Source organism: Xiphias gladius, chromosome 8 (genome assembly GCF_016859285.1).
Source record: "Xiphias gladius isolate SHS-SW01 ecotype Sanya breed wild chromosome 8, ASM1685928v1, whole genome shotgun sequence".
Classification (NCBI taxonomy): Eukaryota; Metazoa; Chordata; class Actinopteri; order Istiophoriformes; family Xiphiidae; genus Xiphias; species Xiphias gladius.
In genome coordinates, this window is record NC_053407.1 from 29,191,862 (window position 1) to 29,216,879 (window position 25,018).

The 25,018-nt window shown below is 44.0% G+C and overlaps 2 protein-coding genes across 5 annotated transcripts; both read left to right on the forward strand.

The window, feature by feature from the left end:
* The first annotated feature begins 3,695 nt into the window (after positions 1-3,695).
* On the forward strand, positions 3,696-10,237 carry LOC120793366 (dual specificity protein phosphatase MPK-4). Of its 4 annotated transcripts, none has more exons than XM_040133375.1 (5): positions 3,696-3,932; positions 5,618-5,715; positions 5,827-5,907; positions 7,987-8,171; positions 8,647-10,237. In XM_040133375.1, exons 2-5 carry the CDS (start codon positions 5,628-5,630, stop codon positions 9,526-9,528), a joined length of 1,236 nt encoding a protein of 411 aa, XP_039989309.1. In that variant the 5' UTR covers positions 3,696-3,932; positions 5,618-5,627; the 3' UTR covers positions 9,529-10,237. The 4 variants fall into 4 exon arrangements, with proteins under 4 accessions (XP_039989309.1, XP_039989308.1, XP_039989307.1 ...); XM_040133374.1 differs by lacking the exon at positions 3,696-3,932 and adding an exon at positions 4,663-4,835; XM_040133373.1 differs by lacking the exon at positions 3,696-3,932 and having other exon boundaries at positions 5,033-5,715.
* Positions 10,238-20,885: 10,648 nt separating this feature from the next.
* Positions 20,886-23,926, forward strand: LOC120793640 (troponin I, fast skeletal muscle-like). The gene is made up of 6 exons (XM_040133897.1): positions 20,886-20,924; positions 21,329-21,365; positions 21,634-21,762; positions 22,034-22,123; positions 22,698-22,874; positions 23,793-23,926. The coding sequence occupies exons 1-6, from the start codon at positions 20,917-20,919 to the stop codon at positions 23,886-23,888; spliced, it is 537 nt and encodes a 178-aa protein (XP_039989831.1). The 5' UTR covers positions 20,886-20,916; the 3' UTR covers positions 23,889-23,926.
* The last annotated feature ends 1,092 nt before the right edge of the window (positions 23,927-25,018 follow it).

A 25,018-nucleotide genomic window follows, 5' to 3' on the forward strand; every position in this document is an offset into this window, starting at 1 on the left:
TCTGCTGAGGTGCCTCGTAGCAAGGCACTGAATCCCCAGCGGCTGTTTCACAGGCACCGGGCGGGAGGCCGAGGTTGTCGAAGAGTTTGAGGCAGAGACGACGACTCCCGCGTTCGCTCGTCAGTCTCTCTCTCTCCGGAACGAGGTCAATCAAGCTGAGTTCAGCAGGTGTCTCTTCCTGCTGAACTCAGACCTCCAGAGATCCCCTTCGTTAACCAGTCCCCGAGCTCCGGAGAGAACGGAGCGGCTGGTTGGATTCGTACTCTGTCAGCACCTGATGCTGAAACACGACCTCATTTTGATCCGGTGGGGGAAACGGAGTTGGCTGTAAACACACCCAGCGTGGGCTGGCGTAGGTCCCTCAGTTCCAGCGAAGGGGGGAACAACACACAACCAGATTGTAGACAACAGTGTCATTACGACTGTGGTAGTATTTGTGGTGTTAATGGAAACAGACACAGTTCACTTCACAGTTGTGGTCGACTGAGAACAGTAATATGACACCGGTGTTAAACCTGTTGAACTGAGACAGACGTGATGACTACTTTTCAGTTTTACACAACCTTGACGATTAAGAGAGTTCATTGCTGTTAAAATGCCAAGAGGTAAGACTTTCACAACCTCCTCCGGCTCCTCCTGCTGGACAGTACGTCGCAGCTGCTGTCAAACAGCTTATCTACGGTGAGTTCGGGGGTTTTGAAGAATTTTGCAGGAACCCCGAAACCTTGCCGCCCGCATTCTCGGCTGTTGCAGCACCACCCTTGAAGGGTCTACCATCGTTGTCAGCGCAGCAGCGGGCCCGCCATTAATAATCAGGGACGTTGGCGCGACATCCAGACCAGAACAAAGGCTTTTTGGCTAATATTGAAAATGCCCCTTAAAAAAAACAAAGGAAAAATGTCCATATAATACGATATGAAATAGTAACTGACTGACTGAGAACGTCCACCGACACCTTGCCCCTCCAATGCGTCGTTACGGTGTAAGAAGTGCCCCTGCTGTAGCCGCCCCATTGTTGCTATGACAACAGACGCCACGGAGTCTCTGGTCCGCAGAGCTTCCGCCTGATGATGAGGGACATGAACTAGAGGGAACTGAATCGGCCCGTGAAGCCTAAAGGAGTCAAACGTCTGCGCTCCTTTTCAAGGTATCCTCCGCCAGAGGTGCGGCCGCCGCCCCGGAGCGGTGGAGGTGAATGTGGGTACGGTTTTCTCCTGTAAAGGAAGAAACTGTACCCACTTCAACGAATTTCTGAGGAATCGGATAAGGTCATATCTCTTTCAACTTCCACTGATTCTGTCGTATCGTGGCGAAGTAGCGCTAAATGTCAGCACATGCATAGGTAAAACATTTTTATAGTGTGAGAGCACACAAGCTGACATCAGGTAATTGAAGTTTTACAGCGGGTGGGACCAGCAGCGGACAAACTATTTGGACGATGGTTAAACACACATCAACACGTACATGTTGGGAATATTACGGTCGTGTTTTGTTTTTGTTTTTTCCTTTTCTGTCGGGTAGCTCTCCGCTCTCCGCTCTTCGGCTTGTGGCTATACACGACCCGCCGACCCAGCCGACGAACAAACAGCAACGTCCAGCTCCAGCCCTCCTTACCCGCATGGCGTCCATTGGGGTTGCGGTGACCACGGTCGCATCCGGAGTCTTTAAGGCCATCGAGTCCTCATTCACTGCCTGTCTCTTTCCCGTTAAATCTTTATCGATTTTATGCTCTCGCTCTCCAACTTTTCCCCTCTCACCACGTTCTAGTCCCGGGACTCGTTTACCAGCTACAAGGTGGAGATTCACACCAGAAACATCTCAGATTTAAACCTCATACCGGTTTATGTTATTGAGACAAATGCAATTATTCATTTTCCTAGGATGTAATTTACTGAAAAAGATCAGTGGAATTTTGTAGACAACTTCGTATCTGCTCAAAGAAACAAAGAAACAGAGACCGCTCTCCATATATTTAATGATTTTACGTTACGTTTACCGTGTACAAAGCTTCTGAAAGCAGTGAAACTGAACACAAACCTGTTCGGCACGGCAGGCGCCGGACAGAGCAGATGAACGAAAGGAGAAAGCCCACAGTCAACAAGCCCCGCGTCCCGCACAAAACCCGGCCTCCAGATCCTGCGACTGTCCGGGACACGTATTTTCAACAGGGTGATGTGTGGTGAGGGTACGGCCACTACGTGGAGGGTGTACCCTTAATCAGGGGCTCAGACCTGAAGACCGAGGACGACGAGCTTCGCCTGTGTTTGTCTGTTTCAACTCACCTGCTGTTGCACCTGTGTGCCACACTGTCCTGAACAGACACTGTGGTTTTTATACACGACGTCTCCTCACCTCCTCAGGCTGAAGATGGCAGTTTGTGTGTGTGTGTGTGTGTGTGTCTGTGTGTGTTTGTGTGTGTGAGATACAGGTAAATTAGCTGTAAACTAGTAACAGATCTAACACTGGCACTGGGGATGTCATTTAATGGCGTCTTGGTTTAGGGTTAGGGGGTTTAGTCAGGAGTGACGCGGCGTGAAAGGACAAAAGATAAGCAACAAAACAAAAAAAGACAGAGGGAAATTGGCGTGTTACTCGTTTTGGTGAGACCAGGCTCTCCTCCAAGTCCGAGCCCTTTCCTGGTTCAACAGGACACTTTCAACATTTTTTAATCAGAAAAAAACTAAAAATAAAAGCACCTGACATTTGAACCATGTTTGTGCCTCTGTAACTTTGCTTCAGTGTCTCCTCTACTCATCCGGACTTTTTGGTTTTTAACATTTAAAGAGTTTGATTTCCAAAGGAGACCTGGGTTCTGACTGCGATCAAAGGGGCCGAAGAACAATAACCTCTTTATTTCCGGTGCATTACTTTCAGGCTCTTTCTCTAAAATGGGGGGGGTCTGGGGAACTCCTACTTGGCATTCATGTTTTTAATACGGTAGGTTCACTCAGATTGGGCCACAACAACAGACAGGATTATGGATTTAAATGAACTTTGGGGGTTTTCTGCATGACATGTTTTTTTAAAAGGGGAAAGTCGTACACAGTGTACAAATGTACAAAATGACATTAAAGTTACCCCCCCCCCCCTAAACAAACTGTAATTCTTCAATTAAGGTGCAAGTACAGGGGCTCACCCAATAGATAGTTTAAGGTGGTTTTAATGGACTGGATCCATGTTTAAGGGGTTGTTCAGTGGTAAAAAAAACCCTTAGAGACCCTTTAAAGATATGAATCAAGGGGAGTTTTCACAGCAAAGACGATGGACGTAATCCATTAAGACCACCTTAAGGGGACTGTTAACATTTAGGACCCAGGGAAGCCGAGTGTGTCACCTGAAGTCACACCACGGCGGACGTGGCCTTCGCTGCGGGTCTTATCTCCCGTGAATTTCCCCGGGCCGCCTGTTGACAGAGGCAGCCCAGATACGCTCCCACTGCGGTGTGGAGAGCGGTGACATCAGCTGCCCGGCGGGTTACCAGGATACCTGGAGGGAGACCCGGACATCCAATTAAAACGCGAGGAGGAGGAGGAGGAGGAGAGGAAGAAGAAGCGGCAGCACAGGCTCCGGGTGACTGCTTTTGCCCCAGACGGAGCTGCTGCTGCCGCCGCCGCCGCCGCCGCCTCCCCCCGTCGGTCCTGCCGACACGCTGAGAAAACAGCACACACACACACACACGCACACGCACGCACACACGGTGAGTCGATGCGAGCGGTTCGGTTTCGGACACAGGGCAAATATTTGAGGTGGTGGGGTGAATTATTCTAGTGGTTCCTCGGCCTCGAGGTGCGACTCTAAAGTCGGTCGGACGGTTCCTGAAATTAACCGGACAGAGCCACGTAACAACACGACGCAACTGAGAAGCAGGGACGTGAAGCACAGACGGAAAAAAAACGGAGGAGAAAGAAGAAAGTGACGAGAAAATGTTCTAGGTTGGTTCGGTTCGGTTGGACTTTACAGCTGGGTTTTGTGTCTGTGGGGTTTTTTTCTGAACTGACGGACGTTACATTTCACGCGAGTTTGGATTCGCGTTTGTTTCATTTCGCGTTTGTTCGATTCATTTGCATTTTCCCCTCAACCATCACGGCACCGTTCGCCTCCGTCGCCGGGACCCGTAACCCGCTGACCCGATGCAGTTCGTCGGTTAACCGGCTTAATCGGCTGCGGTTCGGTAACGGATCCTGACGTCTGGAAGCAGCTCGTCGACACCAGACACTCGCCGAAGTGGGACAAAGTGCGAGGGCGCGGTAGCGTTGAAACGCGAGTCCGTTTGAATCATTAAATTAAATTAAAAGCTTTGGATAAAAAGCTTCTTATGACGCACACACACACACACACACACACACCGAAACACGGGTCTACACGGCTGTTTAAATAAACGACTTCAGTGCCGCTGTTTTATGGACCGGACCGGTTTGGTCCATGGTAAACTTGAAACCAGGTAGTTTTAGACAATCGCAATAATAAAATCAAGTGGTGACAGTTTCCTGAAGCGTTCGCCTTTTTTTTTTTTTTTTCTCAGCACGATCGGCGGAGCGGAAATTATGGATCTTTGCCAGATTGCACCTGCTAAATATTAGTGTGTCGTAATAAATGAACAGTTGGTCGTCTAATCGTCATTAATAAAACAGCGTCAATATTTTTTTGAAAACTAGTGGAGAGGCGTTGGTTTTAGTGTTCCGAATCAGCCCGACGGGTGGTTGAAGTTGAACTCGTGGAGAAACTGACTGGTTCCGCCTATCCGAGAGACGCCGGTGACTTCATCGAGCAAGCTGCGGAGACGTGTTCATTTTTCCCCGCGGAGTTTTGCCTTCCAGGTAGTTTTTCCTCTCAAGGTACGTACAAATCCCGCTCTCCCTTCACCAGCCTTGACCTCGAGCCAAGCGTCACCTCATTTTAACTACTTTTTTTTTTTTTATTGAAATTTTTGTGCTGGTTTGAGACCGTCGTGAGGTTTCACGCAACCTGGAAGGTCGAGTTCAGGGTTAAAAAAAAAAGTAAACGAAAAACAAAAACAAGATCACTACCGCTCTGTGGTGCTGCCGCTCGGCTGGCGGTGCTGTTCGGTAGCCAGCCAGCTAGTCACCGGAGCTCCGTATAAATTATCACATTTTACTGTGTTTGTCACCGACCTTAGGCTGGTGTTGCGTGGCCGCTGACAAACACAACATGCGGTTGTCGGTGCGTAATGAGCGGCAGCACACGTACACCTAGCATCAAACAGCGGGTAGTTGTGCCAAGCAGCGGCTGCTAGCTCGCTAACGTTCGGCATCTTTTTTTTTTTTTTTAATTTAAACCGACAACGTTAACCACATCAGCCGTCATGTTCGCTCCGTCCTCCGGTTTGCCTGCTTTAGTTTGCTGCGGTCTCGCTTCCCCCCTCGGGGCAGAAATAACCGTCGGTTAGAGCCCCCCCCCACCAGCTAAAGAGCATGACCCCCACGAAGTGAGCTAACGGTGCTGCTGTTAGCGGCTAACTTAGCCGGTGATGCTAGTAGCAGAGTCAGTCCACGCCGCCCGCAGCTGAAGTCATGTCCGTCCCATGGAGCTGAAGTGTTCCTCGGCTTGCCGAAGATGACGGGCCGCCTGAGCCGGGTTTTTGTGCCTCTGTCTGCAGGAGGCGGAACATGGCAGGCGAGGAAGAGCGGAACAAAGACCTGAGTGCGCACAAACTGCTGGGCGAGAAGGTGCTCCGCGAGCAGAATGGAAGGATCGGTAAGGCCGGTGTCTTTTCACGTCCTTTTCTGAAATGAATCCCCACGGTCGCCCTTCGGAGCTGCCGTGTGGGCTTGCTACGTTAACGGCAAGGTGACCTCTCGTCTGCAGGTATAGTGCGGACTCTCCACAGCCCGTTGAAAACCCAGACCACACTGCAGATTCAGTCCATCACCCGCTCAGAATGTGCTGGTAGGTGAAACCCTCCGAGGGGGGGGTCTAATTTCCAGATCTACATCCGAATTCAGAAAATGCTGTTAAATCTGCCGGTTTTTAGGCGGTTGTGTGCAGGTAGTGGAAAGACTGAAAGGATAAAGAGCTCCTACTGCAGCATCCTGTCAGGGGAGGCCTGTCTGATACTTGGAAGAGTCATTATGAGGAGTCATTCGGAGAAGCCCCAGTTTTTGGTTTATTTTTTTTTACCTTTCATGCATTTCATTCAAGTCAAAGAGCTAAGCATCATTTTTTTCGTCCCCTCTGCCAGTGTTTGCAGATGCTGGAAAATCATCAAACCCAAATCAACAGTGTCAGAGTTCCTTTTAACGCTTTAAAAGTGTCTATACGGGACCATAGCACAGAGTATTTCCTTAACTTTTGTGCAGTTGGACTCTAACACAGCTCAACTGTTGCCTGTTGTCAACCCTGGAGGTCAGTGTCAGACATGAACACAGGTGTTTCCTCCACGTATCGACACTGCAAGGTGTGAATATGGTTGCGTACAAAACCATCAACAGCGACATTTAATGAAAATAAACAATTGATCTTCCCTCCACAACACTGTGTGTTAAAACCTGCAGCACATTCATATTCTTAATACACACAGCAGTGTTTGTCGTGGCATCCGTCCTAGTACATGTTCATAAGTTCAGTGACTCGATTTCTTCACATTAACCAAAAAGAAATCCCGGATTTAATCTGCCGATTGATTACTGTTGATTAATCTGTCGCTCTGCGGAACGTCAACATCTTCCTCCTGTCCGTCGTCCAAACCCAGCTTCGGCCAGCCACCTGTATGAATTGGAGTAAGGTGGATGGCGTTCTCGTAGCGTGATTCACTCAAAGGAGTCAACATGAGCCGATTTATTCCTCACTAGAAATCGCTCAACCGCAGGAGCTGCACGATGGAAAACCAAACTTATAAACACAGATAAAAGTCCCGTTGTGTCAAACTGCATGTTGTCAAGAGAGTTTGGAAAGCCTTGGTTTTTCATGTTAAGTCATTCAGAGGATATGGTGGGGAGAAGTTGTGCAGGTCCAAGCGGTTAAGGAGCAAAGAGCCGACTGTTTAGCTAATCTTCGGTCAGATACAGCAGAGTATGATGTTGAATCAAACAAAGCGAGCCAAAGATGAATATCTGAATCAAAACATAACGTTAACACTCGATAAGCCTCTTTTTGACGTACCGTAGCAAATAAAAGAAACGGAGGTCCAAAGAGAACAGTGTAAATCTGCGGTTGAATTTCATGTGTTTTCCAGTGTTAAAAATCATCCCGATAACGGCGTCAGAGTTAATTCACAGAGAACGACTTTGACTCTGTCTTTTACCAAAAACTCTTTGTTGACAGAGAGTTAATTCAAAAGGATTCCACACAAAACAGAGTTAAACGAACCCTATACAGAGTGAGAAGTTCTCAGCCAGCACCACAAATGTAACTCCCCTCAATTTGCTGTGTAACTGGATCTTGAATTATTTATTTTAATTACCTGTTGTCAGTATTGTCTACAGGGTCAAGAAAAAGCTTTCAAACATTTCATCATTATTTTAAAAAAAACAGATTTTTAGGATTATATAAAATAATAAAAGGAAGTATAGACAAAAAAAAACAGAAGTTTTTACGTCTGGTTTCCAGCGTAAGAATTGAGAAAGGATACATGGGATGTTTCACACTGTTAAATTAATCGTGAAAAATTGTCTTGAGTTAGCAACTTTACCAGAAAGACACGATTTGGGTATAAAATGACTGACGAGTGTAAAACACACGTTTTAAGATGTTGTTTCTAAATGTACATTAGAAATAGGAAAAAGCAGTGTCATCACTGATAAGTGCTGTTGTAAATGTGCAGTATTAGTTTTCGTTCACCCTAAAAAAAGCAACTAGTTTTTTTTAGTTTTTTTTTTTTTAGTTTTGCTCCTTTCCTGAGTTGGCTAACTTTTTTTTTTTTCCCCAAAAGGTTCAAATACGGTAACATCATAAAAACTGATGAGTCAGTGTGGCAGTGACCCTCGCTGATGAATTCACCACAAACAGATATCTCCGATATGTGTCCAGGCTCCTGTCCAAATCTGACGATGAGTAGGAGCGAGCACGCCGACGCGAGGCCCGTCCCCGTGGCCCTCACCCCCCAGCTCCCCCACAGAGCTCACCGGCCCCTCTGCATGTCGGTCTCCTCCGACAGCAGCGGACGCTTCAAAGCTCTGGAGACGCAGGAGTGGAAGAACAACCTCAAAGCTCAGGTACGTCCGAACATCGCACGACCCGTGGCAGGAGTCGGGGCGACATGCCAGAAATAAAGCGAGTTTACAGAAAGGTTTACAATCCTGGCGCATTCAGTGTCTCGCTTGCTAACAAGGTCACATTGCCATCCAGAAGCTGCCAGGGTGAAGAGTCATTGGGGAGACTACAGCTCCACTCTTCAGGGGAAGTGGGGTTAATACTCTGGTAATTTATTTTAATACTTTTCATAGCACATTGTGTGTGATTCCTCATCCCCTATAACGGTATTGATTACTTTGGAGCTCAATCCATGCTCTTGCAAGTTGAAGACAAAAGTGTGCCGTACTCAAGTTCATGTGACAATCTGACATCTCGACTGCTGGGATCATAAAAACGTCAGGACTGGGTCAGGGGCCGTAAAGGCTGAGAAACTCTGCGTGCGTTTGTCGGATAAATCAGTGGAGTAGATGTCAGATGTGTGTGTGTTTGTTGCAGATGGAGCAGGCCCACAGTGCAGGAGCTGCCAGCAGCACAGGCTCTCTGGAGCGAGCGTCTCTGTTCTGCGCCTCGGCTTCCACCACGGCGTCCAGCTCCGGCCTGTCCAGTCCGGTGGAGATCCTCAACAAGAGCAAGTCCTCCAGCCGTTTCTCTCTCTTCTCTCCGCCCTGGAACAGCAGCTCTGAGTCCGACTCCAACCCTCCGTCCCGTTCAGGTTCCAAGAAGCTGCGCAACTACAGCCGGAGAGCTGCCACGGGGCCGGCAGGAGCCAGGGGCCCCGATACGCCTGAGCCCAAACCCAGCGGCCCCGAACACTTCCAGTACTCTGAACCCGTCATCTCCAAGGTTACGGACTACATCTATGTTGGCAACCTGAACGCGGCATACAACGGGCGCACCCTGTGCCGCAACAACATTGACAGTATCATCGACATGAGCAGTGTGCCCGGAGAACAGGGTCCCAGCCTCAGCCTCATACCCTGCACCTGCTCCCGCGGCACCCGACACAGCTGGTCCCGCCTCAAGGTGGACATCGGGGACGTGCCGGACGCTCTGGGCGACGGCCCGGCCCTAAAGCAGCGCTGCTTCGAGGACATCAATGAGTGCATCGACGCGTCCACCGAGAAGAGGAAGCGTGTCCTGGTCCACTGCCGGGACGGGTTCTCCCTGGCGCCGACGTGTATCATCCAGTACCTGATGGTGAAGCAGAACATGAGGTTGATTGCCGCCTACGAGCTGCTGAGGGCCAAGTACCCGGTCAACATCAGGGAGTGCCACCAAAATGTGCTGGTAAGCCTGGAGAGGGCGCTGCGGCCCAGGGGCAACGTCGACCCCGAGTGCTTCAAACAGGCCATCTCACGCAAAGTGGCGTGGACCTGACTCGGTTTCCCAACACGCTCGGCTGCTGCTTGAGGCTCTTTCTTCATCCGCCCTCCCACGGTATTTGATATTTTCCTAGAAGCATCCAAGGGCAGCTGCACTTTCCCCTCTAGACTGGATATTGTTGTCCCCACTTGAGTCCAGTGGCTGTAAAACTTATGAATTTGATGTATTTCCTCTTCAAACCTGTAAATGTGACCTGGCTGTGATGCCCCCCCCCACAGAACAGGAGACGCAATAGACTTCACTGTAATGTATACAGCTTCTGGGTATAACGATGTAATAGTGTTGGCTGTACAGTTGATATAGTCCGGCTTTAGTTCTGTGCCATGCCGTCATGGTGATGTTTTATATCAGGGGAATCTCTTAACGGGACATCTCAGGAGAATATCGATGTCATTTCATTACAGGGTCGGAAAGTACTCACGAGATTAGTCTGCGGCCGGGTTCGCTCCTGGAAATAAAATGCATCTTGGTGAGCTGTTCGTAGCACGTAGGGTTTGGTGATATGTTCGAGAGGGTTGGAAAGGCCACTATCAGTTTAGATGAATCTCGATCAATCGTTTTACGTAGATCTGCCCCAACCGATACAGCCCTTTGAGGCAGAGCTTTGATTTCGTGTTGTCAAAACATTTCAATTGAGGACAGGTGGTTGAATGAGCCGAACTTAAGCGTGACACCTCAAAGTGTGCTCCAGTGGTCTGTTATTGTCCTTGCCGCTAGAGGTGATAATTTGCATCATTCCTGGTTCCTTGAATCCTTAAAGTGGCTGTAACCAATATTTTAAACTAATAACAGCGTATAAAATGACAGTGTGAAAATAATGATATGTCAGTGCTGTGTTGAGTTCTTGTTTCTGCTGCACACAAGTGGCCAAAAATACGAAAACCAGCTACTGCAGGTTTGAAGAGGGAGAGTTAAGAAAAATGCCAACCCTAATAACTCAACATAACCACTAACAGAGTTGAGATTCCAAATAACTCAGACAAGGATTTTTAAAGATACCCTGTGAACTTTTCTTCAAACACAGCGATGTCCAAGGGTTTTTCACCAGACGTGTCGCTGAAGTGTGGCTCGCACGTACAACATTTTTTGCATTACCTTGCATTTCCCCCGTCCTTGTGCACATGCAGGTAGAGCACGAGATTCAAACAAAAACGGGGACTTCAGAACGTTACTCCGTCGCACCACTAGTGGTCAGAGATACCTAAAGTGAGTTATCAGACAGCCTAAACTTCCTTCTTCTGGCTCTATTGCTGCTGAACCCGAACTGTGCTTTTATGAGCCGTTTAACTCCACCCACAGATTTAAGTCAAATTTTAACGTGAAAGTGAATTTGAAACGCAATAGGCCACTCATGATGCGTTTTTGGAAACATTTCTGATTCCAGGGGTGAACTTATATCTGTCTGCAGAGACCTGACAATGAAGCAAGTAACTGGCCATCATTTGTTTGGAGGCTTGTTTTTCTTCCTAATTAATCTGTTCTGCTGGTAAAAATGGTGGGTTGGATGTAGTAGCCAGTGTAGGTGGTGGGTTCAAAAAAATAATAATAAAAATAAAATAAAAATAAAAAAAATAAATAAAAATAAAAAGTCTGTTTCCAACCCTGTTGAAACGAAGCTGAAGATCTGCAACAGTGAAGATCGGAGGGTGTACGTGTGATTGGTCACCGTTGGATCTATCACCGCTGACTGGATTACATTACTGACGGATCTGCTTCTATCGCAAGACGGAACTTTGCACACGGACACACATTTTGAATCTCACCTGCTTCTGTTGTTTGTGACCTTTTTCATGCTGTTTTTTTTTTGTGTGTTTTCCGAGGTCATACGTGATGGAAGATGAACGGCCCGACCTCTCCTCTGTGAGGAAGACTGTAGCCCCCCTTTTCAGCCACAGTTTGTTTGGTTAAATCTCTCCGGTGGTGCTCAGACTGTGGCTTTGTGAATTTGAACTTCAGCGTATGCAGCGAAACTGGGTGATGTGCATCTCTGTGGATTATCAGTATTAGTGTATCAGTGCCACTGAACTGCGATTCAGGGTTTACACTGCGAAGAGATGATTTTGCACTACTCACAGGGTTGTCCGAATGCAAGTATTGCCTCTTGTTTTAATATTGATTGAATGATTATTTTTGATTTTACTATCAGCTATGAGTATGACAGCTACCACGTTTAAGTGCTCATTAGAATAACCCGATTAAGATAATAGTTCAATTAAAGTGGTCACATGGTTCACACTGTCCGAATTCCCCGATAACCTGCGTTTTGTTCTGTTGTGTAGGGACGTTACGAAAACGGTACAAGTTTTAAGCCTCAACATGAACCTATTTTCAATATCTTATACTTCTCTGAACACACACGTGTTTGTCTACAGTTGCAGTTTGGTCACATCATCCAACCACAACTTCTCCTAAGGAAATATGTTTATAAAAATCTAGTTAAATCAGTGACTATCTGATCAAAGACCAACAGTTTGACCAGGGCCTGTCGAGGCCGCAACCAATGATTCTTTTCATTATCATGTAAGATATCTATTGATGTTTTATAAATAGATATCAATATTGATCCATTGATATATCGTTTAATCTGAAAAATATTCCCTCACATTTTCAGCTTCGAAGGTCCTGTTTTGTCTGACCCACAGTCCAAACCACAAAATGTTGGACATGCAGTGATATAAAACAGCAAAGCAGTAAATCGGCACACTGGAGATTGTTTGATATTTCCACTTTAATAAATGACTTAAAAGATTAATTGATTATCGACACTGTAGCGGATTAATTTTCTATATATCAAATACACGGTTAATCGTCTAATAGTTCCATAGTTGTGCAAACACTGGGTACATTATAGGTTTGGATACTGGTGCTACAGACACAATTCAGTCAGTGCTCTGAAAAGTGGAGGTTTAACATCTGCCCTGTTTGGGTTCATTTAGGGAAAGAGCAGAGGGAAAAGGACACGTGTGTTGTTAACACGTGTCTCGGTGTCTCACGTCGATACTGTGATTCTCTTCCACATCAGCCGTCCTGCTGATCTAAAACCAGAATGCATCCACATTCCCAAATACACGTAGTTAATGATTGATCTAAAGTCTAGTTTGGCAAATAGATTATGCTGTTATTTATTGTTAGCATAATGCGCTTAAGACAAGTAGACCGAGGTGTGACATTTTTCGGATTCTAAGGATTGCCTTAATCTGATTATGTTCATATGATCAGTGTGTACATGAACATGCATAGTCGACATGATAATCTGAAAACAGTTGGAAGACGTCAGTTTCATTTCATTTTCACACCCGACCGCGTGAATTCTGCAGCTTTTTGTAAAAAGGGTGCGCGCTAACTATATCTGCACCGTGTCCTGTCCCATCTACTTTTCACCACAGCGTGGAAGTACATTTAGTCTTGCCAATTCTGGTCTGACTTCGGACCGAACTAAAAAGGAAAAAAATGTATTCATGTTCAGCACGGTTCCTCACACGGTCTACTGTCCTCCTGTCATCCTGTCACTTGAAGATGCGGCTTAAGGGAGGATTTAGGGCAGCTTGGTTTTATGCATCGGCCTCCCCTGTGAATGCTATCATGGCCCTGTCACGCAGAGATAACTGCATAGGTGTATCCATTTTATCACCGTGAGACATGCGTCCCGGAGAAGCCCGAAACATAATCCAAACCAGTCGCAGAACCTGTGTTTTTTTAGCAGCTACAGGTGAGGTTCAGGCTAAATGATAGCTCAATTTTCCAGTCCTGGGTTCGGTTCTAGTTTGCTAATGGTCCGGTTTCGTTGGTAACATTTTTGTTCTGATTAGTTAACGGTTTGTGTTCTCAATCAGTGAAACCTGCTCTTGTACGAAACTTGATTCTGTGTCGTCAAGGCTGATAGCAAATTATTTTTAGCGCAAAGCACGAGTGAGAAATATTAGCCAGCTGTTGCTAACGGTTCAGCTCAGTGGTTAAAATCTTGGTTCTGATTAGCTAACAGTTTGTGTTCTTTTCAATCAATGAAAAGACCCCGTCAAACAAAGCCTCTCTCACAAGTTCAGTACAGACACTTTTGCTATAAATTCGTCTACTAGTCAACTTTGGTTCTAGTTAAATAACGGTTTTCGTCTCGTTTAATCACTAAAAACTTCCCCCCCTTGTAGAAAATTAGTCATGGTCTGAGCTTTGAAGCTCTTTTGTCAAAGCTGAAAAAATACTTTCCTGCACAAAACATGAGTGAGACAGATATTAGCCCACTTGAATTTTTTCGTTGGCCGGCGATGTTTGGTTCTGAATCGGTAACGGTTCATTTAAGCAGCTTAAGGTTTAGTTGTAGTTTGCTGTTGTCCAGTTTTGCGGTTAAAATTCGAGTTTTGATTGGACAGGACACAAACTGTTAACCAATCAATGAAAAGAATGTCCTCATACACAACTTGCTCTGAGCTTTGAAGCCGCACGGTAGACACAAGCAAGTGTCCACGTATTAGCCCCGCGGTTGGATTTTTCTCATGGACCATTTTGGTCAGTTTTTCCAGTAAATTCACTGGCCAGTGAAGACAAATCGAGCTAAGGCAAGTGTCCCAAAGTAAATTCAAAACAAGTTTTTGAAAAAACTTCGTAACAGACGAGCAGTTTTGGAGCTGACACTGCTTACGACATAACAAACCTTTCAGGCACTAAATACCGTGCAAAAACTTATGTCCAAAAAAAGGGCAAACGGTAACATTAGAGTGGCATGTACATCGTGCCTTGAAGCACTATGTTGGCATTTGCTTTTTTGCATTTCATTTGTGTTGTATTTTTAATTTTTTTTTTTTTTAAACATTTCTTTATTTCATGGGCAGCCTCAGTGAGAATCAGCTGTGTAGGGCAGTTCTAACAACATTGACATTAACCCCAGCAGCACAGTTCGGTCTTCGGATGTGAGCGATGTGGTGGGAGTGGAAACTAAAAGTATGGTGCCTTCATTTGAAGTCGTCTCGTGACCGTACGGTGACATTTGCACACTTTCTATGACTTTAACTCCTCTGAATATGTTGTAAAATGTTGGATATTTTTTTGATGTTTTACTTTGGGCAAAAAAAGTGTGAACCTGATATTCGTGTAAAGTGGTCCTTGCTGTAATATATTCGCTAGTCGTTAACGTATGGTACCGATGTTTTACTAATGCAGGCGATGGGACTGAAGAAGACGATATATTTCTCGACGGATGTTTTAATGCTCATAAGAGGCACTGTAGTAGACGAAGTGTCACATAATTCAAGTCAAACTCGTCATATCAAACTGAATAGGTTTTCTAAATCGTTCTCTCAGGTGATTTCTCAGTGGCCCAGAATGTTCTCAGTGAATATGATGTTCAGAAATGTGAAGCGATGTGTTTCTCATGTCATGTTTCTTAAAGTCAGATATAATTTGTACTGTTGAAATATTAAAGAAAAAGATGTACTTAACAGTTGTTTTGGGTGTTGACTCACGAAATGAAATGTGCGGTACAAAGCAGTATAAGAACGAGGTTGGCGGAATATTCAGAATTAAACCACGGTGCGCTGGTGAAGACTGCAAGAGCCAGTAACCCCATCGAAGTCCGTTTACAGGTGTTGGGGAGTGCGACAGCATCTGAGACAATAGTCGTATAAATCCTTTAGTGTCTCCAGAGGGAGCTGTGTGAAGTCCCATAAATATCCTCAAGTGATGTCACTCGAGTCAGCGTCGTAAGTTTGAAAAGTTTTTATTTTATTTTTTTTAAATTTCAGGGGTGTGGAGCCTACCCAGGCCTCTGTAGTAGGAGTGGGCAACGCCACAAATTCCGTTCTGACCCGATACCAAGTAATACCACGGCTATTGATACTGATACCAATATCGATAGCTTCTAATATATCGTCATGTAAGGGGAGAGAAATATGTCACGATTTTACGAGGTAAATCCAATATTAACAGCTTACATCTGAATTTATTTTGATTACCACCAAATCATTTCGCCAAACGTAGGGCATTTCTTTTCATTATTCTTTAATTAAGTCAATAACTAATGTTAACAGTGTGAACTGTCTGAGCTGAAGAGGTCGTCACTGCAGACGTGCAACGCAACAGCAGCTGAGACGCGAATGTTGCAGCGCTAAGAAGAGCGTTTGTGTGCCCGGGATGTGATGTAGCGTGATGGATCTGGTCTTCTGGTATTGATCCCATTGACACGAGTGTCGACACTTGAAACAAGACTTTGTATTGGCTGTATCAATACTTGGGGGATTGGACCTGATTGGGGGTAATGCAGGTGGACGTTTTCACAAGAAGAATTAGTGGAATAAAAAAGAGACGATATCTCTGGTTCTGCTGCATTGATTTTTGTCCACGGGAGAACTCTTTGAAGGGGTCGGTCTGTGTCTCACCCCTCTCTATGATGGCAGGCTTTTGACTTTGTCTTCGGGTGTCGTCATTCACATGACTTTGTTTACAGAACAGGGGTGAAGGTGTTTTCTGCGGTGATGCCGACACAGGGACGCTTGGAGGAGCTGCCCGCTTGGTAAGTAACTAAAAGTTTCAAGTTTAAAGCACCTCATTGTTCAACTTTGGTAAATATGTTACGGCTTATCGGTTTGAAGTGTTTCACCTTCCCTTTTGACGAATCATGGACTTTCCTGCAGTTTGTTCGCTCAGTGTTCATTGCTATGGATCTCTGAGACTGGTGGATTTAGTCCTGGGCAGGGAATTAGCACTTTTTAAAGATCTCTATTATACATTTAATGACAACCTACTGATTCCCCAGTGACCAGCCCCAAAAGCAACTACGTACTATCTATAAGACGAGCTGGCAGCAAAGCAGCTACTGCTTGGGAAACGCTTAAAACACAGTAAAAACTATTTAGCACCGATATGCTATACACCTAATATGTTGACCTTAAGGCTGATGAGATGTTGTAGTCGAGGTCTATGGCTCCTCCGTCCACTGTCCCGGTGTCCTCGCTGTGTCCGCGGCGTCACATGCTGCTGGTCGTCTGTCACCAGCAGCCACGAGTGAACCTCCCCGTCTGTCTGACTCGCCCCTCCTGCACTGAGACCACCGAGCCAGAGCACATGCTTCTGTCAGGGACACAGGAGTGATGGAGAAGTGCATTTATTGTTTATATTAATAACATTAACTTTATTTAAAAAAAACAAAACAAAAAACAGCTATGGTGTGAAGCCTTATTACCTTATGTTCAGGTACGTTACCGTCAGCTAAAGAAGCTGGCAGGTTTAATGTCTCCCTGAAGAGGAAAGACTTGTTTTCGCAGTGTGATCTAGGTGAGAATGAAAACAAAGTCCGTTTCATGTTTCGTTGCTCGTTCCGTGACGACTTAAGGGCAAAGCTGTTTAGTAATCATGCCCTTCATTTCACTTGTAAATCGCTCGTGATAAAAGCGTCTGCCGAATGAGTGAATGTAAAATGTAAATGAGCATTCATGAACCTTTTGTCTGGGTAAGTTCACCCTAGTTTTCACGGACTACTGATGTTCACCATTATAACCGGGACACCATTCATAGCTGCAAACTCGTCGCATTGGATTGAAAAAATATGGCACCCACGTGATTCGTGCTGAACCTAAGAGTTTTTCATTTGAGGGGTCCGCACTCCATGCGCTCGATGCAGTCCCGCGCTTGACCGCGTGTTTGTGACGCTACCTGTTTTTTCGGTTGCTGTTACCAGAGATGTTGTTGCTCAATCGAGCTACAGAACGCCAGCTTGTTCTCCACGTAAAGTCCTACACACCGGCGGCCTCTTGACACAGGTTTAATTCCCCAGAAAAGCAACAGTTTTATCACATCTGCTCCCCGGATCAGCACATCTCAGCTACTGTGGCCGTGTCAGTATCAAGTGTCCCGCGCGTGCTCGCCTGCCAGCCTCAAGCGCAGCAGAGGGAAGGGGAGAAGTGATGAGGAAGGCAGCGGGTCAGGAAAGGGGTACGCGGCTGAGCAGAGACGGGCGCTGCCTTGCAGCTACCACTCTGACAACCACTACTATTTGCTATATTTCCAGCCGTGTCCCAGATTTGGTTCCCCTCAAGCATCCCTCAAGCAAATAGGTTCAGCCAACAGATCACTGTAAACTACATTTGTAAATGATTCAGTGTCCTAATTAAATGCCCTGTAGTCCTCAGTGCCCAGATCATTTACCTTCAGTTTGTAAAAATACACTTTTTTGTGAACACGTTTGCAGAGGGTTAATAAGCGAGCCGATCTTTAGCATCAGGTTAGTTTCTCCTCTTTATGAACTTTTTAGGGTCACAGATCTACTCTTTTCACTCCTCCTGCCCTTTTTTGTTTTTCTTCCTCTCGTGTCCCCGCTGTTACTGGCAAGCTCCTGTTAACAGCTTCTTAATAGCGTCCATTTAGCCCGTCTTAAATGGCCGCCTTGAAACTCCACTCTGCCCTCCCACCTGCTGTCCCCTCAGCTTTCATCACTGCTGTTCCCTGGTTTCCTTCAATGAAAAACTACCCCCGGGGCCAGCCTTCGTTTATTCAGTGAGCTCGTATACGAACTTATTCTGTAAATTGAATAATATCTTGTTGATTTGCCTGTTTTCTCGACTGTGGTTGTCATCGTTTTCACCTCCAGGCCCTCTGTGAGCGCTTTTCCTTTTGGGTTTTGGAAATGGTGTAATCAGCGAAACAATCTAGAAGGCAGGGGGTTATTTATAATGTTCAGAGAGGCAGGAGACTTCGGAGTGGAGGGGAGGTCAGATATAATATTTCAGGTGCTGGTGAGCCCATTGGTCGATGAGAAAATCAGCTTCCATAAAGAGAAACATGGGTTTTCCTATGCCTTTTGGGAATGCAATATATACCAACTTATAATGCCAAAACTGAGCCGCTACCCAAATCTGTCGCTCCGTTCCGTTTCCATCTTCCGCCAAAAGGTGAGAAATCTTTTTCTTTTCTCTGCTACCGCTGATTACTTTTCATATATATATAAAACCTTTCTGGTCTTGTTGTCATGCAGGACCAGAAAGCTTGGTAAATAAGGTTTTCGGCTGTTTTTGGTGGTTTTCTTCTTCACGTTAATGTTGTTTTGGATGTTTTAAACTTTTAAACTGATCAGTTGATAGAATAACTCAGATCGTTAGAAACTGTTGCTGTTGGATGACGAAGGTGATTATGTCGGCTAAGGAGTTTTTTGGATGTCAATAAGGTTAATTTTGGGGTGAAGCGGTCGCTGCTGCAGGTGTGATGAAGTGTGTTGGTGTAAACGGACTCCAGAGTTGGAAAGTGATAGTCCCAGTGTTTATTGCTTTGTCATCACAGACTATTTGAATTGACTTAATGCGTCTGAGTCAAGAAGATGATCTCTGGCCTCATGTTTGATCCATTTGTGCTCACAGTAATCTGCTTCTATGTTAGTCTCAGATTGCAATATCATTTTTAGGAATACCCTGTTGCTTTTATTTATTTATGGTGTGTCTGTATATTTTGATATTGTACTATATATATAAAAAATACTGACACACCATATAATACGTTCATAAATGGTTTCTAACATATATTTCAATAGGATCTACATGGGAGCTCCTTGTCTCAACGCACAACATTAATTAATGTATTTAATTTATTTAATATAAATTATTCTATCCTTACAATATATCATTAATATATTTTCTCTTAGTATTTCTTCCCCTGAGATTTTAATTGAAGTAAACATAAATTCATTTTGTATGTGAAGGATATTGAAGTTTTTCCTCCAGAATTTCTTCCCGTTAGAAAATCTGCTAAACAACATTTAGACCATCCTTGTTAAACTCTCTACTAAAATCATAAATTTATATTATTATTATTTTGGTCTAGCAGACTGTTAATTAACCTTTAAGGCATGTCACCTACTTCTTGAGATACACTACGATTTTTAGGGTTACAATTTAAAAAAAAGAATTGTAAATTAAACAAAAAAATAAATAAAACTTTGAGGAAAATTGAGTTAGTAATAACAGAGTCAGATGTTTTGGCTGTTGTGTCTGTAGCTGTGATCAGCAAAGGGACAACTGGTCCTGGCTGGTATTTGATACTTAATAATAGGGCGAACATCAGTCATCAAGTCAAAGATTTTCTTATGCTGATGATACTCTACTTTATATTAATAACATATTGTTTCAGTCAAGTGTCTTAATGACACTAAAACCTAGATATGGACATAGATATAATATAATATATATTTTAAACCCCAGTTAAGAACTGAACTGCTTCACTTTAAAGTGAGTATAGGAATATTCAAAATTGTATGAATTTTATATTTACAATTACAAAATATAAATCCAAAATAAAATGTTATAAAACTTAATGATAATAATAAAGCATAATTGGAACAATTAAAATACAGTAGGTCAGTTATAAAATTTCCACATAAACGATTTGTCAAAACTGGATCTGTTCATTTCAGAGAAAAGTCCATTTAGCCTCTGTGGTTTTTACTGGAGATGACCCAAGTCCATCTGCAGGATCTGGATACGTGTCGATGTCAAAGGACTTGCATTGAGAGGAATATTGGATCAGACTCAATATTGGCACTGGCAGATTTTCAGTGTTAAAGGACTCGGATTCAGATTGGGAGCAAAGAAATTTCCCTAATCTGCAGAATTGGGATCAGTGCAGATTCTGTAATTTTTTGAGGGATTGGTATCGGCTGCATAGAGCCTGATCCGTTTCTGTTCCTTTATTTTGTGCGTTATTCTGTTAAAAGTCTATATTTACACAGCGCTGTACAAGAAACACATGATCAGACTTGGTATTGTCAGATTTTCTGGGATTGGGAACAAAAAATCTTTGCAACAACCCTAAATTATACTAACCATTGAACTAAAAACTGTGTTTTGACTTCTTTTTGACCTTTTGGTAAAGATTGGAGAGCCTTTAATTGTTTTTTTGTGTTTGGATGCAGTGATTGTTTATCTGGATTCTTCTGGTCAGTCTCTATTTTAAGAGAAGATAGTTAACGTCTTGGTCATGTCCAAGATGTTTGTACCAATAGGGGAGGTATCAGGTGTTTTCTGATAATCTTCCAGAAGATAGATCTTTGATGACATGGATGCCCAGGGGGCGACAACTGGACCCCAGATCCTTGCCCTAATTTAGACGAGAGGTTTTCCCACGAGGCTGACTGCTGATCCTCGAGTCAGTGTCGTGTTTCTTCTAAGTGGAGTTATTATTTCTGAAAGACCGGACAGAACCGATCCAGTCCTGTTCCTCCTCAGCCCAGCCCCACCTTCACCTCGTTTCCTATTCCCCTCTGCTTGTGTTAGCTCAGCACCACACAGTTAATGACTTTTCCTAATAAATAACCACTGATGAAACTTTGACAGCTATTCATCTGCCTTTCATTTTTTTAAATAGAAAATTGTGTTTTTCTTAAGGGTTTGAAGCCAAACAAACGCCAACATGTCAGAGTAAGTGATTCTGGTCTCTTTTATCTATTCAAGGTCATTAGATTTTGCACCTATAACACTGAAGTTAAACTTCAAAAATGTGAAATTCATGTCAAACATTTTAAACTTGAAGAACTTTTGTTCCACTTGGAAGAATCATATATTTTGTGTAACACAGGATTCTCCATTTTGTCTCCAAGTGTTTGTGCAAATGTTTGTACTGGCGAAACATTTTCATCCAATTTTATCTGATCCCATTATTGACTCCTTCCTAAAATATTTGAAAAAAAATGTTTCCAATAAAAAAAAAAATGATTTAAAGAATTTTTCTAGAACCAAGTTTCTGCATATTTGGTTAGTTATGAGTACAAAATAATTGTTTTTAATCACACTATGATCACAACAAATTGTTGTTTTCTCCTCAGGAAAAAGATGTCTTCGAGTCGCAAGCATCATCTCAAGGTAAAAGACTCCCTCAAGTTTGATTTTACGGTGTTTTCCAGAGCAAAGCTGAAGTGAATAACAAAAGCAAAAGGTAAAAGGGAGTCGTTTTTGAACAGTGTTTGCATCAACTGCGCAACAAAAACCGATTCAAATACTTCTGAGCGACTGGATTTTCCAGCGTGACTGAAGCAGTGAAGGGAGAGAGACAACTTTTGCTGCTAAGCGTTACCTAGAAACGCTCGAAGCACTTTAATTCTCTGATGTTATCCGGCTGTTTCTTTGGCAGAGTTTGATGCTGTCAATCGCCAAAGGCTTGCTGGAGGAGGAAGAGAGGGAGCAAGAGGAGGAGAGGACGGCGTACATGGCCGACAACTGCCCTCCCCTGTCCATGCCCAGGAGCATGCAGGAGCTGCAGGTACGTCACAAAACCAACACCGACAACCGAAAAGCCCACCCTGACACATCATCGTCACACATTCAGCGCACCCATGTGCTGAGGATGATACAGTATGTCCTGTAACGCCAGGTCACCTCATGGTTCCGCATGATACTTGATAGAAATATTTAACTTGTTCCGACATTTTACGTGTGCGAACAAATGAGCGGCGGGAGCCGTCACTGAACAGATTCAGTTGACTCTGCATCTATTTTTTCATCGTGACATGTGGCTGACGGTTTGTGTTCAGGAGCTGTGCAGGGAGATCCACCACAAGATCGACGTGATCGATGAGGAGAGATACAACCTGGAGATGAAGGTCAACAAGTCCAACAAGGAGGTAGATTGAATGAAAATCGTTTAACAATTCAAATCCTCGCTTTAAACTCTCGCTGTGGCCCCAAGTGTTGTTCAAACCTACAGAACTTTATTTTAAAATGTAGTGGAGGTTACAGAGCCTCCAAAGATAGCAAGTGGGCCGTGTGGAATTTGGGGGAAATATGAATGAAGTGATTCAGAAGTCAGTCCTGCTCACACTGAGGATTTTAATGATAACCCCACGACCTTTCCTCTACTCCCACCCTCAGGATGGCTCCATTTTTAACTGGTAAAGATTTAAGAACAGAGAAAAGGAACATTTTTCATTCTGTCCAGCACTTTTACAGGATAATGAAATAATGAAACCCCTCTGTTTCAGTGCCCCCCCTCATGCCACTGAAAGGCAAAATAACTATAAGTTATGTTTGAAAACTGCTTAAATTCATGTGAAGATTCCGAACTAGGTTGTAAATATCACTTCCCTGAACATTTCCCATCAAGCGTTCAGTAGCGGGCCGAATCTGTTTGTAGTGAATCCAGACTTAATCTTCACCCCGGCCGTCCAACGTGGCCTCTATATCGTCTTCACCTTCCAGATCGACGACCTGAAGATCAAAGTACAGGACCTGGTTGGCAAATTCAAGAAGCCCGTCCTGAAGAAAGTGCGAATGTCCGCTGACGCCATGCTGAAGGCTCTGCTGGGCTCCAAGCACACAGTCAACCTGGACCTGAGGGCCAACCTGAAGCAGGTCAAGAAGGAGGTCAAGGAGGAGGTGAGGAACCAGCTGGACTCACTTACACCCGTCCTATAAATCTGTTTGCACCTCTCTTGACAGAAGCAGCAGGTAGATTATGAGTGCTAGAAGTGACCTACCGGTCAAAATATGGTGGCTGGGAAACAATGACCTCTGTCATTTTCCGTGTAAACCTGCACGTGAGCGGATGCAGGGCTAACGCCACTGTCCTTTTTAACCCCCACATTTGACCCCCCGGGTTAGATGGAACTGTTTTAGAAGGCACTCCCGTCCACCTCCAGTGGTGTGATACGTTAGAAACTCAGGATTTTGATGTTAAGATCCTCATTAAGAGCTTCATGACTTCATACAGTTTGGATTAAGTCGCTTTGGTTTTTCTAATAGACATTTTGACAGGAGACATCTCAAATCTCAAAAACAAGCCTGTGCGTACTGCAGACATAATAGAAACCTGTTTTCGTGCCTTTAACCTTAATTTATTCTTAATGTAGAAAGTTACTGAGATGTTCCTCTTTAATTTCTTCATTCTTCATTGCTTGGCCTATTGTGGTCACTCCAGTATTCCCCTGTATTTCACAACAAACACGATCAATATACTGCACAGTAATCAATATACATATTTTGCTTCACCAGCTGCCAACTTCACTTACAATAACTATATATACATACACACACCCACACACATATATATATATATATGTGTGTATACACTTGTTTTAAAAAATGAAGTCAAGCTAAACCTAACTGACCCTAATACCTTCATCATCAGCTGTTGTTCTTCAAGCTGCTATCACTTCATCAATATCCAACAACTTTTTATTAAGCTTGTATCAGGTAGGTCCAGTCAGAGGAAAGCAGGATTACCAGACCAGTTGTTGTGTAGTTGTGTATCGTGAGTATTTGGCGCTCTGATTTTTGGTCGTCTTGGTGTTTCAGGATAAGGAACTGCGTGACGTCGGTGACTGGCGTAAAAACATTGAGGACAAATCTGGTATGGACGGGAGGAAGAAGATGTTCGAGGCCGAGGCTTAAATCAGTGTCTTAACTAACCTGCAGTATTTATAGTCTGTTTTTCATTGACTGGTTTAGTTTGGTTCAATCCACCATTTAAAAAGCACAAATTTCCTTTTTTGAATTTGTAAGCTGTAGAAACTTCGATAAAATAAACAAGCAAACACCTGCTGAAGGAGCTGTTTCCTTATGTTTACTTGGATTGATGCATATTTGTTATGAAAACTTTATCGAAACATACAACTGAAATACCACAGGTCTTGAAAGATAATGACAGAAAATATGAATCACCGCCATTAGTACTTAGAAAGCTCAAGAGAGGAAAAATCTCAGTCCTACCTTTTGCCATTTGAATTAGTGACAGTCTAAAACAAAACATGTCTGAATAACATGGGATACAAATCAAAGCAATCCAAGTCGTGGATTTCAGGAATGATCAGCTCTGTGACTGGAAAACGGACTCAAAACATGTTGTAAGTGGTGAGTTGATTATTGTATTTTCTTGCTTTCGTTTCATGTTAGTAAAAGTGGCTCAATGCATTGGAATAGCGATTAAGATTTACAGCGACGGGACCTGTAATTATCGATAACTCAGGAATTCCGATGATTAAAAAGTACATTCATTTTTTTGAGCGTGAAAATGTTCGGCACAATGATCTGACCCTGTAATTCAAACTGAAGCTAGTCAAAGCCACAGTTCCAGAGATATTTACACCTACTTTCATTAGGGAGAATGTTTGTTCAAACACCAGTTTAATAAGTTGTCGCTGCATTTCACAGATCAAGGTTTCGGGCTTGTAATTTTCAGCTGGTGACTGTTGTTTTCTCTGGCTGAAGTGACAGTGTTTCTGGATGAATTTGTCAGCTTTGGCCGGGAAAACCTCCATTTCACGATCGGAAACTGGCCAAACTACAAAATGAAAATCTTTCATTGCAGGACCGTTGTGTTAGAATGATTTAGTTTTAGGTCAGCGTACCTAATATACTGGCAACTGAGTGTACTGTACATGCGTAGGTCACTGAGAAGATTGCCTACCATTCATTGAGAGCAAAAAAAAAAAAAAATTAGCTTGTGAAATGTCCGTGAAGCTAACGTTAGCTAACGTTGAGGCTGAGAGAGCTGCTTTCAACAGGATTGTTTAGTGGCTGTC